The 22,445-nt window shown below is 43.2% G+C and overlaps 1 protein-coding gene across 3 annotated transcripts in view; it reads left to right on the top strand.

Annotated features, from left to right (window-relative positions):
- The window catches only part of lrrc24 (leucine rich repeat containing 24), a 67,077-nt gene extending 44,855 nt beyond the window's left edge, over positions 1–22,222 (top strand). For 2 of the 3 annotated variants that reach the window (XM_062979897.1, XM_062979896.1), the window contains exons 2-5: positions 6,360–6,531; positions 10,806–11,084; positions 14,779–14,947; positions 19,396–22,222. In XM_062979897.1, coding sequence (XP_062835967.1) covers positions 6,370–6,531; positions 10,806–11,084; positions 14,779–14,947; positions 19,396–20,432 — 1,647 coding nt within the window. In that variant the 5' untranslated portion in view covers positions 6,360–6,369 and the 3' untranslated portion in view covers positions 20,433–22,222. Of the gene's footprint in view, positions 1–252; positions 675–6,359; positions 6,532–10,805; positions 11,085–14,778; positions 14,948–19,395 lie in introns of those variants that run through there. The other variant, XM_008122023.3, reaches the window with a different exon arrangement.
- The last annotated feature ends 223 nt before the right edge of the window (positions 22,223–22,445 follow it).

The following is a 22,445-nucleotide window of genomic DNA, read 5'->3' as shown; positions in this document are numbered from 1 at the left end:
TCATTAGTTTCTGTTTCATTGCTGGCCTGCGGCCTCACTGACAATTCCCCATTTCCAGCATCAGACAATTCAACATTTCCAGCATCAGACAAATCAACATTTCCAGCATCAGACAATCCAACATTTCCAGCATCAGACAATTCAACATTTCCAGCATCAGACAAATCAACATTTCCAGCATCAGAGCCTTCGAGATTCCTCTCTTCAGCATTGCTTTGGTCTGCCTGCAAAACCCCCAATCCCCCAACTCAAACTCTGATCCCCAGGACCACTACACCACTCATTACTCCAAATGAGATCTTAACTATCCTGGCCATTAACACACCCATCCGGTTACACTAAAGCTGCTTCATTTAATGGGGAAATATCTTCCTCCTTAGTTCTGCAGAAAACCAGCTGGAAAATCTTCACTTCTCTGAATGATTTATTCTTCCAAAATCATCCCTTTTTCTTGTCTCTTTTGACCTCTTTGATTTGGGGTGCTCTGAAAGTCACCCCATGTGCAGGCTTTTATTATCACCACCCTTGAGCCTTATGGGGCTTTGCCCTGATTGCTGCCGACAATGGGAAAGCCTCTAATAGGTTTAGGAGCTCCGGAGCCGAGATGCATGAAAACCTCATAGGGAGGAAGAGCCGGGTGCATGGAAAGCCAGGTCTCCGGTGCAGGGAACAAGGTGAGTGCATTGCCCTTTGGGAATCCCTCGCTTTGTTTACGATTTGGGTTTGGATGCCCATACATATTGGGTACCCATATTGGTACGGACAGAGCCGGTCCAAGGTAATTTTCAAGTGTAGGCAAACAGAAATTTTGGCGCCCTCCCCCCTCAAAAAAAACCAATCACTGAAAAATAAAAGTGTTGGATAAGCAAAAATGTTTGATAATAAGGAGGGATTAAGGAAAAGCCTAAATAAACAACACTCTGAAAATGGGAAATCCAGTCAGGAAACAATCAGGGCCAACTAACACCCCCCAACCAAGGATGCCCCCAGGGAGGAAGCCCCACTTGCCTTGCTTCCTAGACTTCCTACAGAGGAGGAGTTGGATGACCCAGTAGTCTGAATCAGTACAACTATTTCTGACAATGTATGTCAGATTTTCTCAAACTGACATTTTCCAGAAGTGCTGGACATTCATTACTGCCATCTCTGCCTTGCACATCCATTAGAACAGGGGTCCCCAAACTAAGGCCCGGGGGCCAGATGCGGCCCTCCAAGGTCCTTTACATGGCCCCCACCTTAAGTTTTATAATATAATATTTTTATATCAGTTTTAATAATATAATATATAGTATATACATATAATATTGATAAGATATTATAATGTTATACACTATAATATTAATAATAATACCATATAATAATATTAATTATCTATATATATAAAAGAGTGATGGCATCACGGCGACCCACAAAACAACAAAACTACAGGCCCCCCAACCTCGAAATTTGACAACATAACCCATCATCCACGCCTCTAGGTTGATACAACAGAAAGAAAAGAAAAATAAAGTCCTAATTAGAGAGAGAGGAATAATTGCTTTTATCCAATTGCTGCCAGTTAGAAGGCTAAGCTCCTCCAACTTGGTCTTCTAGCAACCCAATAAAAAATAATAAAAAACACTAAAAATAATTAAAAACACTAAAAAATTAATACAATAAAATACTATAATAACAGAAAATAACTAAAAATAATACAAGAAAATAATAAAATATAATAAATAAAAAGATAACTTACAATAAAATTAATAAAAAAAATACAAATGTCAAATAAAAATTACACAATTTTTAACCAATACCACCACCACTTTGCCACAGCAACGCGTGGCCGGGCACAGCTAGTATGTTATATATTACATATAATATTACAGTATAGTGGTATAGTTCAATATAGTAATATATAATACTAATATTGTGCTATGCTAATAATATAATATATTGTATGTACATACAGCTGCTCTGAGTTCCCTTCAGCGTGAGAAGGGCATGATATAACTGTAGTAAATAAATGTAGTAAATAAATAAATTTAGACTTAGGCTTGCCCAAAGTTTGAAATGACGTGAAGGCACACAACAACAATCCTAATTAACTAGACTATCTCATTGGCCAGTAGCAGGCCCACAATTTCCACTGAAATCCTGATAGGTTTATGCTGGTTAAAATTGTTTTCATTTTTAAATATTGTATTGTTCTTTCATTGCTGTTGTTGTTTTGCACTACATATAAGACATATGCAGTGTGCATAGGAATTTGTTTGTATTTTTTTCAAATGATAATTCAGCACCTTAACAGTCTAACGGATTGTGGACCGGCCCTCTGCTTTAAAAGTTTGAGGACCCCTGCATTAGAAAGTGTAGATTCTATATCTTTGCTAAACTAAATAGTTGCATACAGGTGTTAAAACTTTAATCCTCGGGAAACTCTACTTATAAATGAAGGTACTAGGACTTATTTAACAATTTCCCTCCTTTCTCATAAATGGGGACAAAAGTGGCTCACCTATGAATTAAAACAAGCTCCATAAATTAAAAAGTAACAGTAGAAAATGAACATTCAATTAAATAAGTGTGTATGCATTAAATTAATTCACCCAAGTTAGGTAAGATAAGCAATACTTACTTCACAGGCTTCCCAAAAACCATATTGTCTTCCTAGGCTCCTTTCTGCTGCAGGAGACAGGAGTTGCCTCGATGGCGCCCCCAACAACATGGCGCCACAGGCAAATGCCTAGTTTGCCTGGTGGTAGAACCGCCTCTGGGTACGGATACAGTGATAGCTGTATCCTGAGGCTCTCGTGGTTGCCATCCCATGCAAGCTCTGGAGCTCCTTGAAGGATTGTGGACACACAAGATCCTACCTTGGTCCCTTTCCGCTCCAAATAGAGCAGAGAATATGGAAAGGAGGCCTTTGGAGCACTGCCACTCCCAGCATCCCCAAGACAACATTTTGGAAGTGTCAATGCAAAAAGAAGACTCATCCTCTGGTTCAAAATGAATGCCAGATGTTCCAGATATTATTCCAGATTCCAAACCATCTCTTGAAGGTCCTTTGCCCAAGAAAACTATAGAACTCATAGCATTGCCATAAAGTCAACTGGCAAAAACAACGTGGTCTTCCTTGGCCACGAATGAGTCAACAAGCATCTTAAAGGCACAGATGCACAGAGCAGAAGCGTCCAGCTTAAGCATCGTAGCTGAACAGAGAACAATAATAGCATCGGGTTGCTGTGAGTTTGTCGGGTTGTATGGCCATGTTCCAGTAGCATTCTTTCCTGACGTTTCACCTGCATCTGTGGCTAGCGGCATCTTCAGAGATGCAGCCGAAAAGTCAGGAGAGAATGCAGCTGGAATAGGGCCATACAACCCGAAAAACTTACAGCAACCCAATTAGGGAGCAATTAACGATGGTTGTTATCTTAGCCCTTGCCCTTCAGTACACCGCAAATAACGTGGAAACCTGACAATCACTATGTAATGAAATTTGGTTCGAAAGATTTGTTTCATGTTTAATAGGTGCAGTACTTATAGGTGCGCCAGGCTGTGGCGCAGGCTGGAAAGCAAGCCAGCTGCAACCAGCTGCAATGAATCACTCTGACCAGGAGGTCATGAGTTCGAGCCCCGCTCGGAGCCTATGTTTGTCTTGTCTTTGTTGTATGTTAAAAGGCATTGAACGTTTGCCTATATGTGTAATGTGATCCGCCCTGAGTCCCCTATGCTGTAAATAAAATAAATAAATAGTTCTACTCTAGAAACTTCATTTTTGTGGCTGCCACAGACTAGGTTGCATTGGTTGAGACTCGATGATGACATATTCATTGGGAAACTAGAGCAAAATGTGTTATAGCAGGATGTCCCTCCTGCAAAAGGTTCTTCTAGTCCCAATTATGATAGAACTAATTAGGAAATGACACTGATAACCCAGGGAAAAAAATGGTGTTAAATAGTGCTCTAGATTAAATCTACTTGTGTTGTAATTCAGCCTGAGCCTGAGTTTGGGCCCATTTAGCCAGTGATTGTCCCTGCACCTGCTTTGCCAGAGAATTCTGGGTTTGGTTCTGAGATGAAGCCAGAGTCTGTTCCAGTGGATTCTGGGACCAGAGACAGAAAGCAGACATGTTGAACCACATTCCTCTCCGCACTCAAGGCCAGTTCTCCAGGTGCCAGATGGACATTCTAGTTTAGAGGAGGACAATGAGTTTGACAGAAGGGAGGCGATAACTCACGGAAGGAGGGAAAGAGAATGTTTATGGAGAAGTAAATGACTGCTTTCGAAGTGCTTTAATGAGTAGTTTTCTCATGAGAGAAAGAGTTTTCTCATGAAAGAAAGACCTTGGATTTGCCTTAAATGCCTGGTCCTTCTCTGCTATGGCAGAGGTGGCAACTTTGCAATTCAAGAGAGAAAGATCTTTGTTCCATGTTCCTGTATCTTCGGATTTTGCTCAAGTTCCAGCCTTGTTTTTGCCTTTGAATCCGGTTGAATGTTCCAGTAACTTTAGCATTTGGATTTCTGTTACCTTGGATTACTTTGGAGTTTGATCCTGTGTTCTAGCCTTGTTTCCTGTGGTTCCAGTTTGTTTCATGCCTTGGAATTGAATCTTGTTTGGACTATTCTCGATACATTTTGTGGGACTGAGTTCAAGTTCTGGTTTGGACTCTGATATCTGAGTGACTTTCTTAGACTCTTGCTTTAAGACTTTCAAGTGCACTGTTCTTGTGACTTTATTTTATGTCTTTTAAAATTTTCATTTGCGCGATTTTCGGTACTTGATGTTATTGTTTGTTCGTTTTGTATTTGTAAGCCGCCCCGAGTCCACCCAGGGAGATGGAGGCGGGAGCACAAAAATAAAATTATATTACAGTAGAGTCTCACTTATCCAACCTCCATTTATCCAACGTTCTGTATTATCCAACGCAGTCGGCCTGTTAGTAGTCAATGTTTTCGTAGTCAATGTTTTCAATATATTGCGATATTTTGGTGCTAAATTCGTAAATACAGTAATTACTACATAACGTTACTGTGTACTGTCGATTTGTTGTAAAACATGATGTTTTTGTGCTTAATTTGTAAAACCACAATGTGATTTTACAAATGAATTAAGGCTTTTCCTTAATCCCTCCTTATTATCCAACATTTTGCTTATCCAACGTTCTGCTGGCCCATTTATGTTGGATAAGTGAGACTCTACTGTATATCTATATACAGTAGAGTCTCACTTATCCAAGCTAAATGGGCCAGCAGAAGCTTGGATAAGCGAATATCTTGGATAAGAAGGAAGGACTAAGGAAAAGCCTATTAAACATCAAATTAGGTTATGATTTTACAAATTAAGCCCCAAAACATCATGTTAAACAACAAATTTGACAGAAAAAGTAGTTCAATACGCAGTAATGCTATGTAGTAATTGCTGTATTTACGAATTTAGCACCAAAATATCATGACATATTGTAAACATTGACTACAAAAATGGCTTGGATAATCCAAAAACTTGGATAAACGAGGCTTGGATAAGTGAGACTCTACTGTATTTGGAGTCAGAGATATATTGATTTGTGTGTATGTACATAGAGTATCAAATGCTTATGTATGAATGAATGTCCTCTATTATTTTCTATTACAGTAGAGTCTCACTTATCCAACACTCGCTTATCCAATGTTCTGGATTATCCAACGCATTTTTGTAGTCAATGTTTTCAAGATATCGTGATATTTTGATGCTAAATTCATAAATACAGTAATTACTACATAGCATTACTGCGTATTGAACTACTTTTTCTGCCAAATTTGTTGTCTAATATGATGTTTTGGTGCTTCATTTGTAAAATCATAACCTAATTTGATGTTTAATAGGCTTTTCCTTAATCTCTCCTTATTATCCAACATATTCGCTTATCCAACATTCTGCCGGCCCGTTTATGTTGGATAAGTGAGACTCTACTGTATTATTATTATCATCTCACCCAGAAGCTTGGATAACCGAGGCTTGGATAAGTGAGACTCTACTGTATATAAAAGGGTGATAGAATCACGGCACCGGACAAAACAACTAAACTAAACACCCCACAACCTCAAAAATTGACAGCACAACCTCTCACCCACGCCTCTACGTTCATACAACAAAAAGAAAAGAAAAAATTTAAGTCCTAGCCACAGCAATGCGTGGCCGGGCACAGCTAGTAAAATTATATATTTAAACCCATTTTATTGACTCTGAACTTTTATTTGCTTGTGCTTTCTTATAATCTTCAATAAACAGCTTCTTTGCTTATATTCCGGGCTCCAGTGTGGTTTCAAGGTGCCTACGCAGCCTAGGGGTGCAACAACTTGTGTATTAACTGGGCTTTGTTTCCTTCTCCGCCTGCAGCTGTTCTAGGATGGCCCCGGCCCCGGCCTCCCGCCTCTCCCTCTTCCTGCTGGGCCTGATGGCCGCCCAGGTCCGCTCCTGTCCGTCCACCTGCCGCTGCTACAGCACGACTGTGGAGTGCGGCTCCCTGGGCCTCAAGGAGATCCCCAGCGGCATCCACCCTTCCACACAGGTGAGTCCGGGAGGGGGATGTAACACCCCTAAGCAGCGCAAACACTGGGAACCAACACGGAGGCCAATAAACAATCTAATATCTTTATTAAAGCAATAAAAGTTCTAAACAAAAATGAGCGGAGTATATGGTCCAGCAGTTGATCTTTTAGAGGAGATAAAAATTAGTCAAATATAATGAACTTATATGTCCAGTATTAGAGTCCAAAGTCTACAATCCAATAACCGAAACACACTCAAACTCTTTGGAAGTTTGAATGGGGAAAGAGCAAGGATTCACAGGGAGATTCTTGAAGTAAAGTCCAGAACAAGGATTCAAGGCTAGGCAAGGTATTTCGTGATGGATCTGAAACGCAGTCCAAACTTGGCAAGGAGTGGAACGCAACTCCCGGTCTACTCGTGAATAAGCGCACCGGAGGGCCGCTTGGAAGCTCAGGAACAAGAGACGATGTTCTTCTATGAATAGTCACATTGACACCGCGATAGGGAAAGCTCAGTGCAGAACTTTTATGGAAGTTCAAGAGCTTCCCCTGTGAAGAAGTGATGTGATGACAGGGATGGAATCTTTTTGGATCCCACCTCTGCCACCAAATTGCGAAGGATTCAACTTCTACCTCTATGTATCCTACTTTTCAATGTTGTCGCTGCCACCACCTTTGAAAGATGCTTTGCTCAAATAATAAGCAACATTTGAAGAAACAGTAACTTGTTTATTTATAGCACAAAGCTTGATGGTTGCAAGAATGTTATAACTTGAGGTGAACGATGTTACTTCTGTACAGTAAGTGTTGCAAGATTTCTCAATAGTTTCACTGAGCTTAGTATGGTATCAGCTTTATATTACTTGTTTCTTTCAGTTAGGAATATTGTCCTTCTTGAACTTAGTTGATCTGTACCCGATCAAACTTGGATTGGGGAGTTTAACTGGTTAACCCTAGTCCTCCTTGACTTAGGGATATAGCCTCAGCTCTTTAGTTATTCCTACTAAAGGCTCAGCAACTTTAATTTTAGCCCTTCTCCGCTAAAACTCTCTAGCTACTCAACTTCCTCCCACAATCTCTTTTTTTCGATCACACTCCTTTCTCACTGAACAGAACCAACTGCTCTGCTCAACCGACAAACTCCAACTGCCCAATTCCAACTGCTAAATTTTGAATTCTAAGGCTTCCACCAGCAAGGTGAAGCCACACCCCTTTTCCTGGCCATGCCTTAGAGGCTCCCAGCTTCTGTATAAGAATAGCTGAAATATATAACCTTAAACAGTCAACCTAAACATAGCAATCATGAATAAAACACAATGATCATGACATCTTTGCATAAAGATACAGGTGTTTAACTCCCCAAATCTTCCCAGAGAACGAAGCTGTTTCAACATCGTACCAGATGCCTGCCTCCCTGAAACTTCCCAAGGGAAACGGTTTAGTCACAATCGTCTCTCTCCGCTAATCTCGTGTTTCGCCTTAGAAACTGCTTCTGGGAGCGATGTGTTTTGAGAAAGGCCTTCCTATCAAACACCAAACTTTCCGGGGAACCAGGCTCTGTTTCAAGGGCATCCGTAATTGGCTCTGGCACGAAAATGTCAACAGGGGACATCTGGAATGGAACAGAATCTTGCTGAGATGGGAAAAAGCCCAAATCCTCTTCAGTTTGATCTATGATGGCTGCGGGGTCATGGGCCAAAGGTCCCTGAGACATCACAGGGGAACTGGTCCATGGCCAAACCCAAAGGCTGCTTCGGTCCAGCGATTGCTCCTCTTCCTTCCTCCTGGAGAGGAGAAGGAGTGACTATTGTATTTACTCGAATGTAGTGCCCACCTTTTTTTTGGGCTGAATTACCATCCACAAATTAGGGTGTGCAATGTGCATTGGGTCTGTGTAATACATCTCAGTGCTGAGCGAAACGCAAAAGGGGAAGCTGCTTCAGGAGCTGTGCCTGGAGTTCCTCTTTGAGGGTTGCCATCTTTAATTTAATCCCAATAGCTCAATGCGATGCAATGCTGGCGATTTGTAGTTTGGTGAGGCATGGCATTCTTTGACAGTCAAACTTTTGGGAAATGGACACCTCCATAACCTTTCGGAGATTTTAAGATCTATGGAAAGGCATGACCTACTGTGTTTCCCCGAAAATAAGCCACTGTCTTATATTAATTTTTGCTCCCAAAGATGCTCTAGGTCTTATTTTCAGGGGATGTCTTATTTTTCCATGAAGAAGAATTCACATTTATTGTTGAACAAAAAAAATGAACATTTTTTATAGACTGTACAGTAGTGGTCACCACAAACCAGCATAACCAGACAAACTGTGAATCCTATCAAGAATTTCTTGTTACTTCCATTATTTCCATGTACAACAATCTATGGTATTGTGTTCTGTTTTGGTGGGCATGCTTCCAAACAAAAACTTTTCTAGGTCTTACTTTCGGGGGAGGCCTTATATTTAGTAAATCAGCAAAACTTCTACTAGGTCTTATTTTCTGGGGATGTCTTATTTTAGGGAAAACAGGGTATCTTGGGCCAGGCTGTGGCGCAGCTGGCTAGTAACCAGCTGCAATAAATCACTACTGACCAAGAGGCCATGAGTTCAAAGCCTGGGTCGGGTTAAGCCCCCGACCATTAAATAGCCCACTTGCTGTAGACCTATGCAGCCCCGAAAGACAGTTGCATCTGTCAACTAGAAAATTTAGGTATGCTTTATGCGAGAGGCTAATTTAACTAATTTACAACAGCATAAAACTGCCAGCAGCACGTGGAAAGGAATGAGGAAGTACAGCACTCAATGTCACTTGTGGATGATGAAGCAACAGCTCCCCCTGTGGCCGGAATCGAGCATACCCTCATGAAGCTGGAAATGTTAAATTGCCTCTGTGTGTGTTTCTGTACCAATGATGGGCAACCTTTTGCACTTGGTGTGTTAAAATTCACCAAAAAAACCTAGCATGACTTGGGTGGCGTGTCACTTCGAGAAAAAACCCATAATTTCACAATTTATATAGTTTAAATAACAAAAATATATAATTGTAATATATAACTGTATTTAATAAATCAAAAACTGTTTACTACCATTATTTCCATGTACAACAATCTATGGTACCTCTTGCAGCTTCCACGCTGATTTCTCTCTATTGTAGTTTCAATGTAGTCATGAATAATGAATAATATAATAGTAATAATATAATAATACACTGCAATAATAATAGAATAATAATAGAATGATTATATATATGTGTGTGTGTGTGTGTGTGTGTGTGTGTGTGTGTGTGTGTGTGTGTGATGTGCATAATTCCCATGGAGTAAACAATAAAACCACTGGACCAAATCACACCAAATTTGGCCACAAAAGACATTAGTCATCCAATCAATCTGCATGCGGCAGCATGTCAGCAAAAATGGCTAGGCGTGTCAGTGCTCACACGCGTGTCATAGGTTGGCCATCACTGGTCTATACTGTATGTTGTTTGTCTGATGGCATTGAATGTTTGCCATATATATGTTCACTAGCTGTGCCCGGCCACGCATTGCTGTGGCGAAGTCTGGTGGTATGGGAAATAAAGTATTCAGGAATTGGTGCTAGTTAAGGTAAAGGGTAAAGGTTTTCCCCTGACTCTGGGGGTTGGGGCTCATCTCCATTTCTAAGCCGAAGAGCCGGCGTTGTCCGTAGACTCCTCCAAGGTCATGTGGGATGACTGCATGGAGCGGCGTTACCTTCCCGCCGGAGCAGTACCTATTGATGCACTCACATTTGTATGTTTTTGAACTTCTGGGTTGGCAGAAGCTGGGGCTAACAGTGGGGGCTCTCTCCGCTCCCCCAATTCAAACTTGCGGCCTTTCGGTCCAGAAGTTCAGCAGCTCAGCGCTTTAACACGCTGCGCCGTCAGGGATATTATTTCCTAAAGGTTGTGAATATACAATATTTCTGATTGGTTTTTTTTTGTCTGTTGGAGGCAAGTATGAATGCTGCAATTAGGAAAAATGATTAGGATGTAACAATTATTGTTCTCCCTCTAATTAGGACTTTATTTTTCTTTTCTTTTTGTTGTATCAACCTAGAGGCGTGGATTATGGGTTGTGTTGTCAAATTTCGAGGTTGGGGAGCCTGTAGTTTTGCTGTTTTGTCCGGTGCCCTGATTCCATCACTCTTTTATATATATAGATTGTAATCCGCCCGGTGTCCCCTTATGTCCGGAGGTGTCCTTCCAGGTGTTGCGTCCCTGGATCCTGGGACCGATTCTGTTCCTCCTTTTGAAGTCTTTCTTTCTGTGCTTTTTGTTCTCGCAGACGGTCTTCCTCCAAGACAACAGCGTGACGCAGATCCACCAGCAAGACCTGGCCCCGCTGTGGGGCCTGCAGTACCTCTACATGCAGAACAACACCATCTCGGCCCTGGAGCCGGGCGCCTTCCGCAACCAGAACCGGCTGCTGGAGCTGGCCCTCAACGGCAACCGGATCCACCTCATCAACAGCAGCATCTTCAAGGGCCTGGAGCACCTGCGCGTCCTCTACCTGGCCGGCAACCAGATCACCCGGCTGCCCGACTTCACTTTCTGCGACCTGGAGGTGGGGCAGCACTTGGGGATTGCGAGGGCACGTCCAAACTGTAGAGTTAACCCACTTTGGCACAACTGTAATTGCAATGAGTACTGTGATTTTGCAAGTCTCTTGACGCACCTCAGAATAGTTCACCTTGCTATAGACACTCAGTCAGACACAGAAGAAAGTCTTTTGAAGTTTTATTGAGCAAAAGCAAATATATAAATCAAAGCAGGCAGTTGAAAGGTTTTTCAAAGTTGCAGTAAAAGAGTCAATAGGAATCCAATTAGTTCATAAGCCATGAAAATCCATTAGTCCATAAACCATAGCAAGCTAATAATCCATAAGGCAAAGGCTGTAGTCAGTAGATCCCAAAAACAAGGCCCAAAGGTACAAAGATCCAGGAAAACTTCTCTTGATCATGAAACAAGAACATCCACACAGATGAAGCAAGGATTTGCTTTGACAACGAGCTATCTGCAAACGCACACTTTTAAAAGCACCCCAGGAAGGCATTTCTTTTTCCAGAAGTGGCCTCTTTCTTTCCCGCCAGCCTCTCACTCCTACGGACCTGAAATCCTCTCCATAACATACGGTCAGCCCTAGATGATTCAAGGTCTTCATTATCTTGCACCTGAACCAGGACTTGAGAGCTCTCGCTCATGAATTCCCATGGGAATGTCATCCTGGCTGTTATCTATGGCTTCTGGGGTCAACAGTTCATTCTGCTCAAACTGCAATTCTTGAGCCTCTGAATCAGCCTGTATTCCCATGCCATCTTCCTGCAGCCCATCTTCTGGCTCAACTGGCTCTTGTATCTGAAACCCAGAATCCCCTTCTTCATCCTCACACTGGCTATACTGTGGCTGAGTCACAACATCGCTGTCAAAGAGCCAGTAGGCTGTTAGGAACTGTGGGAGTTGAAGTCTAAAACACCTGGAGGGAGGACCAAAATTTGCTTATGCCTCTGTAGAATGCATTCACTGGAAGCCATTCAATCCATACAGTTTTGCTATTACTCAGTTTTGCATTTCCATGGAAAAATCCTGGGGTATATCCTTCTGCAGATATGGAGGCCATACTTATATCACACTAGCTGTGCCCGGCCACGTGTTGCTATGGTGTCGTCCTAAATAGGTTTTTGTTTGTGGAGGCAAGTATGAATGTTGTAATTAGTCACCTTGATTAGTATTGAATGGGCTTGTAGCTTCAAAGCGTGGTGGTTTCCTCCCTAGGGGAATCGTAATGTTGGGATGTGCTAGCTGGTTCTGGTTATTTCCTGTCTGGAATACCCTTATTTTCAGATTGTTGATCTTTATTTGCTGTCCAGATTGTAGAGTTTTTTAATCCTGGATGCCAGGTTTTATTCATTTTGATGGTTCCAAGAAACCTAATAATAATAGTAATAATAATGACTCTGAGGGAAAATCCTATGTTGGGAGGTGTTAGCTGGCTCTGGTTGTTTCCTGTCTGGAATATGTCTAGTTCTCTTCTGAGGAAGAAAGGGGGTGGGGAAAGGGAAGGAAGCCTCGCTGTCAGTGGGCGGTGGCCATTGAAGGCCTGCTCACCTGGCTAACGTCACCAAGTTTCCTGGGGGGGGGGGGCTATGCGCATGCGCGCTAGTAATTTTTGGGTTTTGGGTTTTGCTGTAATATGGACCTAATTTTATAGGTTTTTTTGATGGAAAGACATAGATTGGATGACTATGTCTTTTGTGACCAAATTTGGTGTGATTTGGTCCTGTGGTTTTGTTGTTTACATCGTGGGAATTATGCACATGACATTTTTATATAGAGAGGTTGTGAAGCAATCAATCCTCTTCACATTCGACCAGGCCAAAAAAACCTGGCCAGGGGACAGAGCTAGAGTAATATTATAATATGTGTGTTATAACAATTTGCAACTGCAGGCCGTCGAGGAGACTGTGAGAAGTCCTTGAAACCCAGGTGTGTGAGGCATGATCTCATGGCTTCTTGGTCAGCCTTCGGCTTACATTCAGCGGTGTTTACTTGGTATCTCTCAGAGGAGACGTTGCCAAAAGGTTCGGGTTCCTGTCTCAGCTCTCAAATTCATGATTCAAGTACCCTGTGTTGAATCCTGTTTGTTCCTGTAGGAATGTGCCTTGGAAAAAGGCATGCTCTGTAGTTCGTACTACTGGACTCTGGTGTGGAGCTGGGTGAAATGGTGTCTCAAGGCTGGAGTGCAACAATGCTATCAGAAGATAGATAGATAGATAGATAGATAGATAGATAGATAGATAGATAGATAGATAGAGATAGGACTGGAGTTACCTGTTCTCCAGGTAACTCCAAGTGTACCTGTTTCAACTTACATACAAATCCAACTGAGAAACAAGCCTACAGAACCTCTCTTGTTCCATAATGTGGGGACTGCCTGTACATAGAAATGACCCAATTCGAGTGCCGTTTGTTGGGGATTGTAGAAGCTCTTATGTGGGCCCATGAACCAAGGAGTCACCCTGCAGAATGATGCACCACTCAGTTTTGCAGAACAAACAACACAGGAACTTTTACTAAGTCCAAGAGATCAACAGAACAGTGGTATTTACAATAGTCCCTCTGATTGCTTACAGAAATCAGCAGTCATAGGCAATCCTTTCTTGTTCCATAAATTTGCTTCAGTGAAGATTGTCAATGTGAGAGTTGAGTTGAGACACTTACAGCTCTCCGTCTCAATTCTTCCCTCCGAACGAATGAACAAACATCCACACATAGCTAGCTGTCTGCTGATCCCAGCGGTTCAGAAACTTTATTGCTCTAATTGCAGTAATTTACAGCTATGTACAAAGCGTGGCTGGAGAAACATGTCCAGCTAGATTGATGGCAATTGACGCTGAATAACGTCACTCTAGGCAGTAAATCTAATTCTATGCATTTAACCATTCTTCTGCTGGAATGCTTACCAAAGCACCACACACTTACTTTAACAATGAGTGAACATTTCACACAATATATAAACCTTTATTCTTGTTGGAGACTAGCTCGGAGAGTAATGGAGAGAATTGCAGGAGAGCAATAAAACAAGCCTTTTATTATTATCACAGCTGATGATAAGGCAAAACAGCCGTAGGTACCCATTTGTGGGTCTGTACTATGCAAATGGCCATCGCAACATATGCGTAGCAAACAAATAATTTATATCTTGGCTTATCTAGAATTGACCAATGGCTGAGGATCTTCCCCACCTACTTTGGCACAAGTGATACCAATGACCCAACTTGATTACTCTGAGCTTTCTTCTCTCTCTGGAACTTCCTGAAGAAAAGCACCAGCCCACAAGAAAGGAGGAGCACAGGCCCTGTGTTCATACAGAGTGTTTATATTGTCTATATAAAGGCTATATGATATATGTAGAGGCAAAGCTATGTTAGGCAAAAGTTTATTATTTTCTGGCTTATGGTCCCTACATTCTGACAAAGATCAGCAGCAAACAAGGATTCAGAAATAGTCAGGCCTTTCTGAGTACAGAGCCATCTTCTTTCCAGCCAGTACTCAGTAGACTCACACACACAGAAAGAGAAACCTGTTCAAACTGTTTCTCCAGCAGCAGGACAGTAACAGTTGCTAACCAATTCCCAGGTCCTTGCAAACTCAGCCAATCGGCTTCATACATTAGATTTTCCAGTTAACACACATATAGTATCTTTGCAAACCATGACACCGTTGACTGTAACCACATGTCTGGTTCTCCTTTTTTGCAGCGCCTGCAAGAGCTCCACTTGCAGGAGAACAGCATCGAGGCGCTGGAGGAGCAGGCGCTGGTGGGCCTGACCTCGCTGGCGCTGCTGGACCTCAGCAAGAACAACCTGCGCACCATCAGCCGGGCGGCCCTGCGGCCCCTCATCAGCCTCCAGGTGCTGCGCCTGACAGGTGAGCCGACCCCGCCCGAGGCAGGACGAGGGACGAAGTGCCCGCGATGGCGAGGGGCTTCACCACATACGTGTCCACACACTCCCCTTTCCCCACACACTTCTAACATATTTCATAGGAAGGAATAAATTGTTACGCTTTGATGATGCATGCAGACCAGCAGGTTAGTCCTATGTATAGTCAAAAAAGAGTAACACAAGTAGAAGAAAATGCAAAACTCAAGCTTGACTCTTGTGCAGCAGACTTCATGGAAAAAACAGCAACTTCAACAAAAACTTTCTAGTAATAATACAGTCACAGTTCCTCTGGAGCAGCGGTCCCCAAACTAAGGCCCGTGGGCTGGATGCGGTCCCCCAAGGTCATTGACCTGGCCCCTGTCCTCAACTTTAGACTTAGGGTTGACCTAAGTCTACTTGGTCTTTGGAGGTCTCTTTGCTTACCTATGGTCTCATGAGACCATCTAGATGGTCTTTAGCAGTCTCTTTGCTTACCTATGTTATTATGAAACCATCTAAATGGTCTTTGAGGTCCCTTTTCTTGTCTATGGTCTTCTGATGGCCTTATGAAATCATCTAGATGGCTTTTGAGGGTCCCTTTCCTTACCGATGGTCTTATGAAATCATCTAGATCAGTGATGGCCAACCTATGACACGCGTGTCAGCACTGACACGCCTAGCCATTTTTGCTGACATGCTGCCTCATGCAGATTGATTGGATGACTATGTCTTTTGTGGCCAAATTTGGTGTGATTTGGTCCAGTGGTTTTGTTGTTTACTCCATGGGAATTATGCACATCCATCATCCAAGTAATTGATAAAGACGTAGAGCAGCACTGGTCCAGGAACAGACCCCAGGCACCCTTCTGATCACTTCTCACCAGGATGAAAAGGAATCATTGGTAAAAGCACCCCTTGGGTTTAGTGAGTCAACCAATTACAAATCCACCTACATGAAGGATGCCTTTTTATTTATTAATAGTGCACTTTCCCAAGACTGCTAGGCAATTATTTCATAGCCAGTTATCTTCTCACTGGAGCCCCCAGTGGTGCAGTGGATTAAACCCTTGTGCCGGCAGAACTGATGACTTGAAAGTTGGGTTGCTGACCAGAAGGTTGCTGGTTCGAATCCAACCTGGGGAGAACGCAGATGAGCGCCTACTATCAGCTCCAGCTCCATGTGGGGACATGAGAGAAGCCTCCCTCAAGGATGGTAAAAACATCAAAACATTCAGGCATCCTCTGGGCAACGTCCTTGCAGACAGCCAATTCTCTCACATCAGAAGTGACTTGCAGTTTCTCAATTTGCTCCTGACACGAAAAAAAATCTTCTCACTTTTTAGGGACCTCATCAGACTGGAGGAATTTAGCATCCTATGACATTTTCACACCCCATGTCAGCCCCACACAGCGTCATGTGATTTCCAGCGGAAGCCACATGCCCAACGTGATGAAAGCGTCACCAGATGCCTTCCCCACAACTCGGGAGGCTTCCCGTGTTGTGTATGTCTTTTGTGGCCAAATTTGGTGTGATTTGGTCCAGTGGTTTTGTTGTTTACTCCATGGGAATTATGCACATTACATACATATATATATATTATATCATTCCATTATTATTCTATTATTATTGTAGTATATTATCATATTATTACCATTATATTATTATTATTTTATTCATTATTCATGACTACATTGAAACTAGAATAGAGAGAAATCAGCGTGGAAACTGCAAGAGGTACCATAGATTGTTGCACATGGAAATAAGGGTAGCAAATAGTTTTTGATTTATTAAATACAGTTATATATTACAATTATACATTTTTGTTATTTAAACTATACATATTATGAAATTGTTTTTTTTCTCTCGAAGTGACACACCACCCAAGTCATGCTAGGTTTTTTGGTGAATTTTGACACACCAAGCACAAAAGGTTGCCCATCATTGATCTAGATCAGGGGTCCCCAAACTAAGGCCCGGGGGCCGGATGCGGCCCTCCAAGGTAATTTACCTGGCCCTCGCCCTCATTTATAATATAATATTTTTATATCAGTTTTAATAATATAATATATTGTATATGCATATAATATTGATAATAATATTATCATTTTATACAATACAATACTAACAATAAATATAATAATATAATAATATTAATTATATGTTATATATTACATATAATATTACAGTATAGTGGTATAGTTCAATATAGTATAATGCTAATATTGTGCTATGCTAATAATATAATATTATTGTATGTACATACAGCTGCTCCGAGTTCCCTTCGGGGTGAGAAGGGTGGGATATAAATGTAGTAAATAAATGTAGTAAATGAATAAATAAATAATTTTGGACTTAGGCTCGCCCAAAGTCTGAAATGACTTGAAGACACACAACAACAACAACAACAACAACAACAACAACAACCCTAATTAACCTGACTATCTCATTGGCCAGAAGCTGGCCCACACTTCCTATTGAAATCCTGATAGGTTTATGTTGGTTAAAATTATTTTCATTTTTAAATATTGTATTGTTATTTCATTGTTATTGTCATTGTTTTGCACTGCAAATAAGATATGTGCAGTGTGCATAGGAATTTGTTCGAGTTTTTTTCCCAAATGATAATTCGGCCCCTCAACAGTCTGAAGGATTGTGGACCGGCCCTCTGCTTTAAAAGTTTGAGGACCCCTGATCTAGATGGTCTTGGAAGGTCTCTTTGCTTGGCTACAGCCTTATGAGACCATCTAGATGGCTTTTGGATGTCACTTTCCTTACCTATGGTCCTATGAGAACATCTAGATGGCCTTTGAGGGTGCCTTTATTTACCTATGGTCTTATGATATTGTCTTGATGGCCTTTGGGGGCCCCTTTCCTTACCTGTGGTCTTATGAGACCATCTAGATGGTTTTTGAAAAATTATTGGAAAAAGAAGATGGGAATTTACCTCCAAGTGAAGAATTGAACTTTTGGTGGGACTACAGAAGAAGAGATGGCTCTGGAGAAGGGGAGCACAGGGCTGAATGTAAATAAAAGAGAGGGAAATGTATAGAATATGTTTATATAACTGTAACTTTTTTCAAATAATAATAATAAAAACATTAAAAATAAAATCATAAATAATTTTAAAATAATAATTTAAAACTATTTATGATTTTATATTTATTTTTTTAAAATAAAATCATAAATAATTTTTTAAAATAATAACAACAACACAAACACCACTGGGTTGTAAATCCTTCCCTATGCTATCCAAAGTTGAGAAATACAGTAGTCTCTCACTTATTCAACACTCGCTTATCCAACGTTCTGGATTATCCAACGCATTTTTGTAGTCAATGTTTTCAATCTATCGTGATATTTTGGTGCTAAATTCATAAATACAGTAATTACTACATAACATTACTGCGTATTGAACTACTTTTTCTGTCAAATTTGTTGTATAACATGATGTTTTGGTGCTTAATTTGTAAAATCATAACCTAATTTGATGTTTAATAGGCTTTTCCTTAATCTCTCCTTATTATCCAACATATTCGCTTATCCAATGTTCTGCCAGCCCGTTTATGTTAGATAAGTGAGACTCTACTGTATTTATGATTTTATTTTATATATTTTTAAAAATAAAATCATAAATAATTTTTTAAAATAACAACAACAACAACAACACAAACACCACTGGGCTGTAAATCCTTCCCTATGCTATCCAAAGTTGAGAAATATATATATTTGGCTAGAGTTACTCTTAAAATGGAGCCTCCGGTAGCGAAGTGTGTTAAAGCACTGAGCTGCTGAACTGCAGACCAAAAGGTCACAGGTTCGAATCCCGGGAGCGGAATGAGCGCCCGCTGTTAGCTCCAGCTCCTGCCAACCTAGCAGTTCGAAAACATGCCAATGTGAGTAGATCAATAGGTACTACTCCGGCGGGAAGGTAACGGTGCTCCATGCAGTCATGCCAATGGCCACATGACCTTGGAGGTGTCTACGGACATGCAAATGTGAGTAGATCAATAGGTACTGCTCCGGCGGGAAGGTAACGGCGCTCCATGCAGTCATACCTATGGCCACATGACCTTGGAGGTGTCTACGGACAACGCCGGCTCTTCAGCTTAGAAATGGAGATGAGCACCAACCCCCAGAGTCGGACATGAAAACCTTTACCTTTACCTGCTCTTAAAAATGTCCCAACTTATATGCAAATACAACTTAAGAACAAGCCTACAGAACCGATCTTGCTCGTAACTTGGGCACTGCCTGTATTAAATTGCCTCTGCGTCTGTCTGTCTGTCTCTGTCTCGGTTCGATGTGTTTATGGGCATTGAATGTTTGCCCTATATGTATATAATGTGATCTGCCCTGAGTCCCCTTTGAGGTGAGAAGGGCGGAATATAAATACTGTAAATAAATAAATATTCCAGGGTCTAACGGTTCTCCCCTTGATGTTTTCCCGGCAGAGAACCCCTGGCGCTGCGACTGCTCCCTGCACTGGCTCAGCTCCTGGATCAAGGAGGAAGGCCAGCGCCTCTTGGGCCCCTTGGACAAGAAGATTGTCTGCTCGGAGCCGCCGCGCTTGGCCTACCAGAGCCTGACCGACGTCTCCGGCAACAGCCTGATCTGCATCCCGCCGGTGGTGCAAGTGGAGCCGCTGGAGGTCACGGCCCGGCTGGGGGACGACTTGCGGGTCTCCTGCCAGGCCTCGGGATACCCGCAGCCGTTGGTCACCTGGCGCAAGCTGGCGCACTGGCGCTCAGGGACAGGATCCCGGTCCGGTGGCTCCCGTTCGACGGGCGGCACCTTCGAGCTGAGCGAGCGCAGCGTGGGGGAACGCTTCGAGCAGTCGGACACGGGGAGCGGGATGCTGTTCCTCAACAACGTGACGGTGTCCCACGCCGGGAAGTACGAGTGCGAGGCCTCCAACCCGGGCGGCACGGCGAGGGTCTTCTTCCACCTCATGGTCAACCTCTCTCAGCAGCAGCAGCAGCAACAACATCACCAGCAGCAGACGTCGAGGGGCTACCCGGCCTCGGTGGACATCAGCCAGGAGCCCCTCTACGACATGGAGAGCATGGACTTCAACGCCCTCAGCATGGCCACCCAGACAGCCATCGCAGTGGCCATCTCCCTGCTGGCACTGGTGGCCCTCCTCTTGGTCATCATGATCTACCGCAAGCACCGCAAGCGGAAGAAGGCCAAGAAGGAGGAGAACATCCTCTACGTCAATGACTACTCGGATGGGCCCACCACCTTCGCCCAGCTAGAGGAGTACCGGGATGAGCGGGGCCACGAGATGTTTGTCATTGACCGCAACAAGCCCCTCTTTGCCACCTACAAGGACCCCCAAGGCCTGGCCGGGGTCTTTCCCGACCAACTGCAAGACCAAGCCACCCAGACGCTGGAAGGGGAAGAAGAGCGGCCCCCGGACACCAATGAACTCTTCGCCAACCAGGGACTGATGTTCCAGCCTCAAATTGCTTATGAAATCCATTGTTGAACCCCAAAAGATGGAGCCTATATGAGTGGAGTGGACATGCCCCCATATTGTGGAGGCCCTTGTAGCCTCCTCCGATCTTAGACTATGGGGTCCTTACAGCCTCCTTCCAACCTTGCATCATGGAGGTAATTCTAACCTCCTTCCAACCTTGCATCATGGAGGTCATTGTGGACTCCTACTGACGTGCATACAGGCCCTTGCTGCCTCCTTCCAACCTTCTACCAGGATGGTTCTTCTAGCCTCCTTCTAGTTCTTGTATCATGGAGTTCTTTGTGGATTCCTTCCAACCTTCCACCATGAAGGTCATTCTAGCCTCCTTCCAACCTTGCAACTTGGAGGTCTTTGGTTTCCTTCCAACCTTGCACCATGGAGGTCATTGTGCTCTCCTTCCAACCTTCCACCATGACAGTTACTCTAGCCTCCTTCCAACCTTGCAACTTGGAGGTCTTTGGTTTCCTTCCAGCCTTGCACCATGGAGGCTATTGTGGTTTCCTTCTAACCTTCCACCATGACAGTTACTCTAACCTCCTTCCAACCTTGAAACTTGGAGGTCTTTGGTTTCCTTCCAACCTTGCACCATGGAGGTCATTGTGGACTCCTTCCAACCTTCCACCATGACTGTTACTCTAGCCTCATTCCAACCTTGCATCATGGACATCTTTGTGGACTTCTTCCAACCTTGCATCATGAAGGTTATGGTGGACTCCTACTGACCTTGTCCATGGAGGTCCTTGCAGCCAACCTTCCACTATGACTGTTCCTCTAGCCTCCTTCTCATCTTGCATCATGGAAGAACTTGTGGCCTCCTTCCAAACTTCCACCATGGAGGTTATTCTAGCCTTTGTCCAGCCTTGCATCATGGAGGTCACTGTGGACTTCTACTGACCTTGTCCATGGAGGTCTTTGCAGCCAACCTTCCACGTTGACGGTTATTCTAGCCTCCTTCCAACCATGCAACATGGAGGTCCTCATAGCCTCATTCCAACCTCCGTCCCATCTTTCCTTAAGGCAATGGTGGAGGAATTGGTGATTAGTTTGTACCCCAGAAGTAGCAGAACACGTGTTCCTAGGACTGACCCCAAAAAGCAGAACAGAGAAGTTACTTCTGACGGGCGGACCTCAGTACTGCTATGGCCATTCCTTGGAGTAAACATTAATTCACCCCATTTGTGGAGCATTCTAGATCCTCGTCACCATTTTGTAGACTGGCAAAGCCTTTGTTAAATTCTCTGCTCAGGTGGCAGAAAGCATCATCCGTTATGGAACATTGAAACGGTGTCCCCCGTTGAACGAGAATGAGTTGCATCTCGAATCCGTGACATTGATTAAATGCGTCGCCTTCTCGTGGGCTTTTGTCATTGAACAGGTGTGGATTTGCAACTCATTGGAAGAGAAGAAAAACAATTGAAGGTTGGATTTGGAAACGTGGGGGCTTTGAAGGATTTAGGACGCGGTGGAATGCTTGACCGACTCACGCCTCCCTTCCCTGACCTTCGAGACACACTGTGGACATCGGAACCCCTCTCGCAAGGGGGCAAAACAGGGCATTTCTGTATTTTTTCCCCATTTGTTTCCTCCCCCCCCTTTTTGTATTATGTAGAAACAAGGACACAACCACAGCATTCATAGAAACTACCCATCCTTCACAATCACATCCAACGGTGGTGCTACACAACGTGGTTTCCTCAAGGGACTTGGAAGCCGCGAGACGGCAGGATCTGCCAAAGGAGGAAAAGGCAGAAAGAATGCATTTCCAAGCAAGGAGATAATAAAACGTAGCTGGCACCAGGGATGCCAAGGGTCTGTCTTTTTTATTGACTGCGGAAAGAAGTGCATTGTTTGCAAGTACAGTGTTCCCTCGCTACTTCGCAGTTCACTTTTCGCTCCCTCGCTGTTTTGCGGGAAATTTATTTATTTACGTATTTACCCCGTTGCTGCTTCTCCTCCTCAGGGCTTCCCCCTTGCTTCATGCCTGCCGTGTTGCTCTGGCTGCCTCTGCTCCTGCAGCCCAGT

This window comes from Anolis carolinensis, chromosome 4 (assembly GCF_035594765.1).
Source record: "Anolis carolinensis isolate JA03-04 chromosome 4, rAnoCar3.1.pri, whole genome shotgun sequence".
NCBI classification, from domain to species: Eukaryota; Metazoa; Chordata; class Lepidosauria; order Squamata; family Dactyloidae; genus Anolis; species Anolis carolinensis.
Note: the sequence above shows the minus strand (reverse complement) of the source record. Positions and strands in the feature narration are given on the sequence as shown.